The following is a 13,047-nucleotide window of genomic DNA, read 5'->3' as shown; positions in this document are numbered from 1 at the left end:
TCCAACTTCTGTGGGCCTTCCTGAATTTCCTGTGATCTCTACAGGCAGTCTTTTTATATCTATCGAAAAGCTCTTAGCCTTTACCTAAAGCATTGGTTCCAATCTGGATTCCCTGGACATCTGGAAGCTCTGTAAGATTTTTCTCTCTGTATGTATAGTATTTGGCATTGGGCCTAGTACGTGGTGGTTTCCTCAATAACTTAAACAATAATCAGTTGAGTAATGGTGGTTCCCAAGGTATTTTTTGCATTTCTACCAGCCTAGTGGTAATCATACATTTACCTCAGATCAACCACTTTTGACTTAAGCTAATGGAGTTGAGGAAGGAAACAAATCCAGAGTAGCCGAAATCTCTCTGACTTTATGTTATAGGCATTTTGAATATTATCGGTAATTTAAAATATTGAAAATTTCTAAATCAGGGCTATTAACACTAGTTTTTTTCTTGTTTTTATTAGAAGTTCTGATTGGCAGATCTACATGTCTAATTAATAAAATGAGAAAACGAAGTTATTACAAGAATGGTAGTTGTTCAGGGATCCTTCCACATTGAGATCTGGGGAGGGGGGTGCCAGGAATAAAAATTGCCTTTGATGGTAAAATGATTAGGAACCATTCATGCTCAATGGTTCTGAACCGTTCCTTCGGGAATCTAAAAGTGTGTACAGTTGACCTTTGAACAACACAGTTTGAATTGTGTGGGTCCACTTACGTGCAGATTTTTTTCAACAATAAATATTTCAGTACTACACGGTCTGTGGTTGATTGAATCCGAGGATGCAGAACAATGGCTACAGAGGAACTGCATATACGAAGAGCTGACTGTAAGTTACTTGCAGATTTTTGATTACTTGAAGGTTGGTACCCCTAACCCCCACGTTGTTCAAGGATCAGCTGTACTCTCTTTCCAGAAAAAAATGCACATGTGTACATAAAAAATTTTATATGTAATTTCAGGGGATTTAGGACTCCCTGAAATGTATCCTGGATTTTTTTGTGTGAAAGTGGAAAATTATGGGAGAGAGTTTCTCCCACCCCCACTTTAATATAATACACACAATTGAAGAGTATCCTGTAGCTTATGCAAATAGCTTATGAAAGGGTTTTCTAAAACTCAACAGTCACTGCTTCAGAAAGGCAGTGTCTTATAGTGGTTAAGAGTACAGGCTCTGGAACCAATCTTCTTGAATTCAAATACTGATTTCTCTACAAAGACCTGTGTGACTCTGGGCAAGTTGCTCAACCTCTTTGTTTCTTTAACTATAGAGTGGATTATTGTAAGGATTACATGAGTTAATAGATGTAAAATGTATTACATGTATTAGAACAGATAGTGACGCTCAATAAGTATTAGCTATTATTATTAAGTAGTATTATCTTGGGGGCTTCCCTGGTGGTCCAGTGGTTAAGACTGCAATTCCACTGTAGGGGGCGCAGGTTCAATCCTTGGTTGGGAACTAAGATCCCCATATGCTCCATGCGTGGCCAAAAAAAAAAAAAAAAAGTATTATTTCAGAGATGGAGTTTTTCTGTTGAATATCTGGCCAAGTGAAGTTCTTTTCCATTAGGTAGCCTAATGGAAAAATTAATTCCATTAATTAACATTAGGTAGGCCTCTTTTACCTTATTTCTTTTTTCTTTCCATAGAGATTTTTTTAAATTGAAGTATAGTTGATTTATAATATATTTTCTGTTACTTTATTTCCATGAAGAGATAGTTGCTTCCAATATTATGAGAAAAACAAAGATCCATGTCTTTCTGTAGGACTCCTGTTTTCCTCAGTCACCCACTTTGCCTCTGAGCAGGGTAACTGCTCCTGGTCTTCTTGTCCACAGGGTGAAAGTTGGTTTTGCCTATTCTCTTTTTCTAGCCCACTGCTATTTTCCACTCTTTTCTTTTTTTAATTATAAAATATTGAATAGAGATTGGGATTAACGTATACACACTACTATATATAAAATAGATAACTAATAAGAACCTACTGTATAGCACAGGGAACTAACTCTATTCAGTACTCTGTAATGATCTATTTAGGAAATGAATCTAAAAAAGAGTGGATATATGTAGATGTATAACTGATCCACTTTGCTGTACACCTGAAACTAACACAACATCGTAAATCACCTGTACTCCAATAAAAATTAAAAGTTAAAAAAAGTAAAAATGAAGTAGAAAAAAATAAAATATTGAATAGAGATTATGTAAACTATTATGATTTATGATGCATTCTTGTACCTCCAACCATTCAAAGAAAAAATGTTTACAATTATCTTGGAAATACTCTGTATGCCTTTCTCAATCCCATTCCCTTCCCTATCCCATCAAAGGTAATAGTTATCCTTGTACTTATCCTTTTCTTTTTAGCTTTATTGCATTTATTCCTAAGCAATATATTGAAACTTTATGTAAATGGAAACTATATAAGAGAGTGAGTATGTGTGTATTCTTCTGCTACTTGCTCTTTATATTTCAGCTCAATATTCTTGAGTTTCATCTATGTCTGTGTGGGACTATCTCAATTTTTTTAATCCATTCTACTGTCTTGGGCATTTTGGTTGTTATTTTGCTGTTACACAAAGAACTACTATGAATATTTTTATTCGTGTTTTTAAATAAACGTGTAATTTTCTCTAGGGTAGTTACCTGAGACTACTCTCAGGTAATTACTGAGTTACAGGAAATGCACATCCTCAGCTTTACTTGATAATGCCAAATTAATTCCAAAAGTGGTTATACTAATTTATGCTCCTAGTGTTAGGGTATAAGGATTCAAATTACTCTATAGTCTCATTATTTATTCATTCAAGAAATGTTTATTGGGTATGTACAGCAGTAAATAAAAACAAAACACCCTACTCTTGGAGTTTAGGTTTTAGTAGAGACAAATAGGTAAAATATTTAATATCAAAATGGTACATGTTTTATGGGGAAAAAAAGTAAGAAGAGAAGGGGATATTATCTTACTGCTGTCAGAGCCATATGGGAATTAGAGACTATAAGAGGATGAAGTATAACCAGGAAGCTCTGGGCTCCATGTGGTGATTGACATAAAAAGAGGTACAGGTGTGATGAGATTGGTTGGTCCTCAGGCTTTCAAGCAGATAATGGTAGTGAAGCTTGTGAGGGTGGGGGGGGGGGTAGTTCGAGAATCTTGCCAGGAGTATTTTCAGGAAGGAATGAGTTAGGAGGCTGGTAATAGGTGATCTTATTCTGAGCATTTAGTGCTTTGGAGCCCTGTTTTGACTCCCCTCTTGCCCATTGTGGTTTGGAGGATGAGGGGAGGGGTGGTCTAGAACATATGGAACACTAGATTGCTCTTGATTCAGGAATACTTGGAGCTCTAGTCTTGCTTAACTCTTGAAGATGGAGAAATGAAGGTTGGGGGAAGGCCATCCTTCATTCTGAGCATTTGGAGCTTAGGGAATGGAGCTTTAGCCAACAGAGATGTGGAGTTTGAGGGGAGGGTAGTCTTGCCTAGAGTATATAGAGCCCACATTGTCAAACTTGTTAATTTTTGCCAGTCTGGTGGATGTGAAATACAGTATCTTGTTGTGGTTTTAATTGAATTTCCCCTTTTCTTTCTAAAAACCCAAAATTCTATACCTTTTCAATGTCAGACTTAGTCATATAACTTTACTACTAACTTCTGTGATAAACCCCACAATCATGTGGGTTTTATTCATCATCTATTTGTTTCATGTACTAGACATCCAAGATTTCCCAGTTCAACAACTGAAACTTTTACTGTAGTGGCTCTTGACAGTAGACCCTCAGGGAAATCTGTTGTACTCTATGTTGTCACCACAAAGGTCAGGAACCCTTCTTTCTGTTCACTCTGCCTGAGGAGCTGAGTTCGTAATCTTCATGCATACTTTGTCACCTAACCTCAAAAAACACATCAGTGTATCTACACTGATTCTATCCCACCCCATCCGGGGCTCCCATCAGACTATTGACCCCAGGTTGCAGCACTGGCAGAGGCTGCTCTTCAGTTGTCTTTTAAAGTTGCCATTTTAAAATCTGAGAATCACAGCTGCTATTGATAGTCTGTAAGGAAAATGCTTTGGCTGATCACAGCTAAGGGTTATAACTCCCTCTGCTTTTCAGGCTATATCTTTTTTTTTTGTGGTACGTGGGCCTCTCATCGTTGTGGCCTCTCCTGTTGTGGAGCACAGGCTCCGGACGCGCAGGCTCAGCGGCCATGGCTCACGGGCCCAGCCGCTCCGCGGCATGTGGGATCTTCGCGAACCGGGGCACAAACCCGTGTCCCCTGCATCGGCAGGCGGACTCTCAACCACTGCGCCACCAGGGAAGCCCCAGGCTATATCTTTATACAGTTTTAACACTCACATCTTCCCCAGTGTCCCTTAGTGCTCTCACAGGATCAGGCCTCAGAATTCACAAAAGAACACTGGAGAAAGGCAGACTATATATTGTGCTCTGGTGATCTGTGGCACTTCCTAGGTGCCTGTCTAGTTGTTCCATGCATCCTGCTCTACCCTACCTTGTTTACTTGTTACATTCAGTGTCATGAAGGAGTACAAAGATGATGAAAGCATCTGTAAATTCCAACTGATTTACTATATATTTTCCAAGAATAGCTCAGGACCGTGCCTTAATTGCCTTCTTAAACTTAAAATGCATATGAGCCTATAAAGGCAGATGTGGACAATGAGACATGTCCCTTGTGTTTTCTTTTTCAGCCTTCAAAAGGATTTCATCCAACTTCCTATGGTTAGTTATTAAGAATATTATCTAATAATTTTGTAAGCTTTTCCCTGCATGGATTGAAGTCTGTTTTAGAAGGCTGTCACCATTGTTAATGTTATCCCACCCATTATGGGAGAACTATATATACGGCACCCATTTCACAGAAGAGAGACAAAAAATCTCAAAGTTGTACCACATTAACCATGATTATACAGACCTTATTATTCCCAAAGTTCCAAAGGAGTAGGAAAAAGAAATATATAGTCCTAAAAAAAAATTAACCTAATACAAACCTTAAATGAACCAAAATCCTCCCTGTTGCCCAATCAAGCATAAGAATAACTCCCAACAGATAAATTGGTTTGAACCCATATGAAGTTGTTATGGGGAAACCCATGAGACAATTCTCATCCAAATGCATGTTTCTAATAATATTGTGAGCAACTCAAAGCCCACATGAGTCGTCTGAAGTTTTATTATTTACAGGTGTGTGAAGCATTCCCAGACCCTTCAACCAACTCAGCAGCAGCTACTTCCCTGTGACTGGGTCCTGATTAAGGTCCTCCCAAGAAAGACTTCATTGGATCCACGCTCAAGAGGACTCTGCCAGGTTTTCCTGACCCTTCTACATCGCTATAAAGTGCCAAGGCCTTAAGACTTGGGTACGTGTATTACAACGGCAAGAGTGCCAGCGCCCACCAAAGACCCATTGGACCTGTCAGCTCCTCTGTTTCACCAAGCAGACATAATAACTTACCAGCAAAGCAGAGTAAGCCAGATGCCTCTGCATGATACCACCAGCTGATAACACACAAGAAAAAATAATTAACTTAGACTAGAACCCTGTCTTTTCTTGAGAAGCTGGGATTTAAAGGAGCTATTCTGAGATCTGTGCTGTTAGTAAGTGACTAATAACATAGACTGGATCAGTCCCTGAGTTCAGAGACTGGGTTGCAAGTGAGTGAAAAATAGACAACGAAATCTTGAAGAATTGCACGGAGGTGCAAGCCACATTTTACCCTCTCCAAGTAATGGTGGTTGGACTGAGAAAGTGCTAAACCAAACCTGTAATAGGACTGGTTGTTTGGGTGTCTCTTTTTATCATTGTTGCCTCTTACAGTTACATTGCTTTCTGTGTTGTCTCTCTAGGTCCCAATGTTCTCAGATAATTCACATTGCCCTGACTGTGGACAGCAATGGTTCCCTAGTTTAGAACTAGGCCATTGGTTGTACCAAACTGAACTGGTTGAGAATGAATGTTACCAAGTATTCTTAGACCGTATTAACAGAGCTGATTATTGCCCTGAGTGTTATCCTGATAATCCTGCTAATAGAAGCCTTGTTCTTCCTTGGTCTTTCCCACTTGAGTGGGCTCCCCAGAATCTTACCAGGTGGACCTTTGAAAAAGCTTGCCACCCATTTCTTCTGGGTCCTCCACTGGTTAGAAAAAGGATACATGACTCTAGAGTTGCTGGTTTTAACCCTGCATTACAGTTAATCCTGACCAGAACAGATAAAACCTTGAACAAAAAACTTGGCCAAAGCAAATAACTTCTGAAACAGTCAAAATCATGGAGACTCTAGAGGGTTTTGTACTAGTAGCCCAAGGAAGATGGAAAAATGACTCCTTTCTATATCTGATCCAGACTGTCACTACTCTGGGAAACTGCTTAAATTGTTGGATCTGCTTCCAGGGTCTGTGCATCTCTTCTTCAGCATGAATTTAATCAGTATTCCAAGCCAGATTGTTCATCTAGAACCTGACTATTCCATATTTCCTATGTTTTGGAATTAGCTTACTCCTAAAAATCTCCACAGCCTAATTATTGACGTTATTATGACATGGTAGTCCTGGAGGAGAAGCCCCATACTGTGTGTACTTTCATTATATTCTAGTGAAAACTTTTCTGGGAAAGCATCCTTGTAGCTGAATTCTAGATTATTCCAGTAAAACAACTAGACATTTTAATAATGAACTATATTGTTCTAAATTCCACCTCTTAAATATTAATCAGTGATAATTATATATATATAAAATTTATTCATATATAACCATTTATTCATCATTGGCTCTATTTAGCTCATCCTCAGTGTGGCTATGACGTTATCCATAACTGGTCACTGTCAGAGGAATCACATTCAGTCAGGCAGCACCTAAATAGGTGACAATAAAAACATGCAGAAATGCCTCTGTCTACACCTCCTTGGCTCTACATAAGCAAGGACTATCCTGTCTTTGTGGTGACTGAACTTAGAATGTCCTCCCCTGGCAATGGAAAAGTACCTGTCCTAGGAGATAGGTGACGAAAGGAGTTACCCAGCTTGACTGCATATATATTATGAACAGTTTAGGGGAAGCATTTTTCTTAGAACTAAGAAGGTCTTACACTGGCCTCATTCTGGCCTTCACTTGTTCATAAGAATCATGAAACTAGAGTTCAGGTTAAGAAACTTAGAAAAAGCATTGAAAACATCTCAGAGGCCACTGAACAATTTTAAAATTCCACTTAAGATTCTAGATAATCCAGTGCTTGTGTAGCAACTCAACAATGTTCTCAAGGCCGCAGGTTCTCGCTATCTTTCCCCTCTGGGATCTTTAGCATACTGGCTTTTTGTCCTCATAGTTCTCACCGAGTACAATGTAGCTTGTTGCTGCTCTAGACATTTCAATCCGAATCAAAGGCTGGAAGTAAGGAGCAAAAAGCTTTCTCCTTTCAAGTCTGTGTCTTTTATTTGGGAAGAAGATCTTTCCCAAAAGTCCCTCACAGATTTTTTCTTACATCCTTGATTCACAAAGGAGCCTGGGAAACCTGGCAGAGGGGAATGGAGTTGCACTGCCTGGGTAGGACACATTGTCTCCCCTAATAAAATCAGGGCTCTTTTAGGAAGGAAGAAGTAAGGAATGAATGGCTGTTTGTATGCAACAAATCATGCCTGCCACATGTTAAAAAGTCACTTGTTAGTCTGCTTAAAGAATGTACCCCAGAGATCTGCCCTGTATCTGCCTTATGTCTGTCATGATGGAAGTTCTCTTCTGTTCTATTGCTGAATAAACTGTGTGGACTGCTAAATTGAGTGAAGACTAATTAGTTTATCATTTACCATTGGTTAAGAACTACACTATCCTAAAGCTTTTTCTAAAAAGTGAAAATTTACTTTGAGGTATTGCTTTTGAGTGTGGTGTTGTTATCAGTATTATTGTCTCCTAAACTTTTTCAGACACATACCAAAAAGCACTACATATGTGCAATTTTAAATATCGGCAAAATAGAGAAAGGGTCTTTGTTTTTGTTTTAACCAATCTCATTCTTAAATAGTAAGGACATATTAAATGGATTTATACAATTGGTTTTCAAATCAGTGCCTGGGTGAGCTTGTCAGAAATGCAAATTTTCCAATCTTACAGAAATTTTTATTCCTTAGATTGCTTGTGGGGCCCAGGTAGCTACATTTTACAAATACTGCCTCAGGAGATTCTTATGCAGGTACTCTATGAACTATACTTTGAGAAATACCATAGCAGCATATCCAGGGTATTTAGTTATCTGGCTTAAAAGAATAGGAACTGAGGGATTCCCTGGTGGCGCAGTGGTTGAGAGTCCGCCTGCCGATGCAGGGGACACGGGTTCGTGGCCCGGTCCGGGAAGATCCCACATGCCGCGGAGCGGCTGGGCCTGTGAGCCATGGCCGCTGGGCCTGCGCATCCAGAGCCTGTGCTCCGCAACGGGAGAGGCCACAACGGTGAAAGGCCCGCGTATCGCAAAAAAAAAGGAACTGAGTACTCATAATACTGTAAGGTAGTGATAGTTATTGTACTTTGCCGGTGACATATAAAGAGGTTTCACATCAGAGTGAAGGTCACTGCTGATATTTCAGGTTATAACTCAGTCATTTTTCTCAACTGAGGAAGGCTCTATTGTAGCCCTCCTCAAAAACAGTTTTGTGTGTTGTCATTATAAGGTATATGAGTATATAGGCAAGAGAAAGGAATCAAAAATACTAATTTTAATATTACATTAAGAAGGGTACTTTGCCTTCATACATGATTATCATCACATACCTGATATATGGTCAGCTCTCAGAACTAACATCATGGGGTAGAGTTCATAAAATTGAGCAAGGGAGAAAATTTAGAAAGCTTTGTAGCTTTTCAGCTTCGGTCTTTTTAAGTATGACTTTACTTGGCTTAAAATATTGCAGATTATTCTAAAATACTCTACTTCATAGTTATGAATAATGAATTTTAAAGTATAAGTGTATTCTTAAAATTCTCATGACAATTGATCCACTGTTTTGGATTATATGAGCCATATTAATCTATACTTCCGTACTGTAGGAGAGTTGATAATTACTTACACGTAATGGTGGCCATTTCTAGACTTCTAGAACTACTCTCTGTTATTTTAATGCAGACCTAGGAGTGGAAGTTTAATGGAAACTGTGCTGGGGCAACTGGAAAGTACCTACTAAAGCAGAGTCTGTCTTGAGTTGTGCGTGACTAAGTTAAGATTCATCTCTAAGTTGTAGGAGAAGGTAGCCCAGGCAGACAGGTAGGTACGCAAGAAAGAATTCCATGACATCCAAAGTGTATGTGGCAATCAGCAGAATACAGATATCTGTAAAAGTGAGTTGAGCCATACCCCTTCTATCTCTTCAGTCTCCTCTGGCAGCCCTTGAGTCTCCATGGAAGCTTGGGAACACAGCTTGAAAACTACTTGTTATAGAGGAAAAATAATAGCTTTGGAGCCAGCTGACCTAGGTTTGTCTTCTGATTCTGGCACTATTAAATGACCTTGGGCATTTTAACCTTTCTGTATCCAGTTTCTTCATCTGTGAAATAGGTTATGTAATAATACCTACCTCATACTGTTGTGAGGTTTAAATGTGATAACATGTCAATCATATGGCATGTAGTACGTCTTTAGGACTAGGAAGGGTATAAGAGAATGAGGCAGAAGTTAGAACTAGGGATAAGGTAGAGTCTTAGTTTTAGAACAGGGATTAAAGCCAAATTGTTAGAACTTGATGCTGAATTGTTAAAAACTTCTTAAATCCTTCCTGGTGAAGGACAAGATTAATCTTGGGACTGAGGTCGATCCTGTAATTATGTATGTCAAATGGTCTTAGATGTAAAGATTAAGAGGCCTGGTGGGATGAATGACCCAAGGCAAATCATTGTCACATTTTTTAGGCCCATTTATAATCATAATTGCGGTAGATATAGTTGCTACATGATTTATTACATCACTTGAGACTTTCACAACACCAAAGTAAGCAATTTGAGAAGAGTTGAAGAATATGTGCAAATTTACCCAGGTCATATGTGCTAGAGTCACAATTCAAATGTAGAATCAGGATGCCTTATAGTATGTTTATGATACATATATATATTTTTTACTAGTGTGTTCTTGGGTAAGATTCTTAACATCTCTATATCTCAGTTTCCTTATCTGTAAAATAGAAGGAATATTAATAGTCCATACATCGTAAGATTGAGGTTTCCAGGATAGAGTAGGTTGGGTGAGGTCCTACTGCTCTCCCAGCTCTGATTTTGTTCTCATGGGTAGCTTTTCTTTGTCCTATCTCTTCTCAACTGGATATGACAAAATGTATAGGAGGCTGTGGTTGAAGTGTGCCTCTGTAACATAAGTTCATTGTGTGTGGGCTCAGAGTTACCATTACAGGCCTTTCCTTTTTTTTTTTTTCTTTTGAATTTTATTTTATTTATTTTTTTTATACAGCAGGTTCTTATTAGTTATCCATTTTATACATATTAGTGTATATATGTCAACCCAATCTCCCAATTCATCATACCACAGGCCTTTTCTTTTGATTCTTTTCCTCACAGAAGCTAATATATTTTACTTGATTACTCATTTAAAAAATATATTAACATCAATCATATAGAAAAGTGCAGGAAATAACATTCACCTATGTACCCAGGTCTAAAATACATTAACTTAGGAAAGATATCCCATGCTCTTGGATTGGAAAAATTAATATTGTTAACACGGCCATACTACCCAAAGCAATCTACAGATTTAATGCGATCCCTACCAAATTACCCATGACATTTTTCACAGAAATAGAACAAATAATCCTAAAATTTATATGGAACCATAAAAGACCCAGAATTGCCAAAGCAATCCTGAGGAAAAAGGGAAAAGCAGAAGGCATAAGCCTCCCAGACTTCAGATGGTGCTACAAAGCTACAGTAATCAAAATGGCATGGCATTGGCACAAAAACATATATGGATCAATGGAACAGAATAGAGAGCCCAGAAATAAACCCACACACCTATGGTCAATCTTCAACAAAGGAGTCAAGAATATACAATGGGAAAAAGACAGTCTCTTCAGCAAGTGGTGTTGGAAAAGTTGGACAGCCGCATGTAAATCAACGAAGTTAGGACACACCCTCATACCATACAGAAAAATAAACTCAAAATGGCTTAAAGCCTTAAACATAAGACATGACACCATAAAACTCCTAGAAGAGAACATAAGCAAAACATTCTGACATAAATCATACCAGTGTTTTCTTAGGTCAGTCTCCCAAGGCAATAGAAATTAAAACAAAAATAAACAAATGGGACCTAATTAAATCTACAAGCTTTTGCACAGCAAAAGAAACCATAAACAAAACGAAAAGACAACCTACAGACTGGGAGAAAATATTTGCAAATGATGCGACTGACGAGGGCTTAATTTGCAGAATATACAAACAGCTCATACAACTCAACAACAACAAAAAACTCTATTGAAAAATGGGCAGAAGACCTAAATAGGCATTTCTCCAAAGAAGACATGTAGATGGCCAAGAAGCACATGAAAAGCTGCTCAACATCACTAATTATTCGACAAATGCAAATCAAAACTACAATGAGGCACCACCTTACACCAGTCAGAATGGCCATCATTAAAAAGTGTACAAATTTTAACAAATGCTGGAGAGGGTGTGAAGAAAAGGGAACCCTCCTACATTGTTGGTGGGAACATAAGTTTGTGCAGCCACTATGGAAAACAGTATGGAGGTTCATCAGAAAACCAAAAAAGAACTACCATATGGTCCAGCAATCCCACTCTAGGGCATATACCCAGACAAGACTGTAATTCAAAAAGATAGGGAATTCCCTGGCGGTCCAGTGGTTAGGACTCCGTGCTTTCACTGCCGAGGGCCCAGGTTCAATCCCTGGTCGGGGAACTAAGATCCTGCAAGGTGCATGGCATTGCAAAAACAAAAAGATACATGCACCCCTATGTTCATAGCAGCACTGTTCACAATAGCCACGACATGGAAACAAATGTCCGTTGACAGATGGATAAAGAAGGTGTACCTATATACAATAGAATACTGCTCAGCCATAAAAAAGAATGAAATAATGCCATTTGCAGCAACATGGATGGAACTAGAGATTATCATACTAAGTTAAGTAAGTCAGAAAAAAAAAAGACAAATACCATATAATATCACTTATATGTGGAATCTAAAATATGACACAAATGAACTTATGTACGAAACAAAGACTCACAGACATAGAGAACAGACTTGTGGTTGCCAAGGGGGAGGGAAGGTGGAGGTAGGGATGGAGTGGAAGTTTGGGGTTAGCAGACGCAAACTATTATATACAGAATGGATAAACAACAAGGTCCTACTGTATAATACAGGGGACTATATTCAATATCCTGTGATAAACTATAATGGAAAAGAATATAAAAAAGAATGTATATACATGTATAACAAATCACTTTGCTGTACAGAAATTAACACAACTGTAAATCAACTATACTTCAATTTGAAAAAATAGATAAAATACGCTAACATTTTGCCACATATACCTTTTTTTTCTTTTTTTTTAGAGGCTTTACAGGTACAGTTGAAACCAATTCTTGTTCTCATCCTATTCCTGTCCTTTCCTCCATAGAAGCAAGCATATATCCTTTCTGTTCATGTGTTTATTTAAACAATGTACAGAGCAATAAAAGAACACTTTCAAAATTTTATTACTCAGTAACATTCATATATAAACATGTATTATGCATCAATCTGTAGAGATAACCTTACAACATTTAATTTTATGTGTTGGAGTCTGCTAAACTTGGTTGTGTTACTGCAGTGCAAAGGTATTCCATATACCAGACAATGAACACCTACCAGGCTGACAAAACATTACCACTAGTACATTGAGATGGAGCAGAAAAGGTGCATCTTAAAGACAGAGCACAGGGCAGCCACAACAGAAGAAGAGGCACTGAGGCAAATTTGTGTCCCTCTTCAGGGAGGTCTCAGGATATCGAAATAGTAGGCATCCCTCAGCCTACTATCTGTTGATTTT

The 13,047-nt window shown here is 38.3% G+C and overlaps 2 protein-coding genes across 6 annotated transcripts in view; both read left to right on the top strand.

The window, feature by feature from the left end:
* The window catches only part of TOR1AIP2 (torsin 1A interacting protein 2), a 44,642-nt gene that overhangs the window by 12,733 nt on the left and 18,862 nt on the right, over window positions 1-13,047 (top strand). For 2 of the 5 annotated variants that reach the window (XM_032653640.1, XM_032653630.1), the window contains exon 2: window positions 5,198-5,373. The exons of 2 other annotated variants lie outside the window; for them this stretch is intronic. The gene's annotated coding sequence lies outside the window, so the exon portion shown is untranslated. Of the gene's footprint in view, window positions 1-744; window positions 825-5,197; window positions 5,374-13,047 lie in introns of all 5 variants that reach the window. One more of the 5 variants, XM_032653660.1, reaches the window with a different exon arrangement.
* LOC116764762 (torsin-1A-interacting protein 2) lies at window positions 5,367-6,400 on the top strand. The gene has a single exon (XM_032653676.1). The coding sequence runs from the start codon at window positions 5,867-5,869 to the stop codon at window positions 6,260-6,262; it is 396 nt and encodes a 131-aa protein (XP_032509567.1). The 5' UTR covers window positions 5,367-5,866; the 3' UTR covers window positions 6,263-6,400.

The sequence above is a fragment of the Phocoena sinus genome, chromosome 1 (genome assembly GCF_008692025.1).
Source record: "Phocoena sinus isolate mPhoSin1 chromosome 1, mPhoSin1.pri, whole genome shotgun sequence".
Taxonomy (NCBI): domain Eukaryota; kingdom Metazoa; phylum Chordata; class Mammalia; order Artiodactyla; family Phocoenidae; genus Phocoena; species Phocoena sinus.
This window is presented reverse-complemented; position numbering and strand designations above follow the sequence as displayed.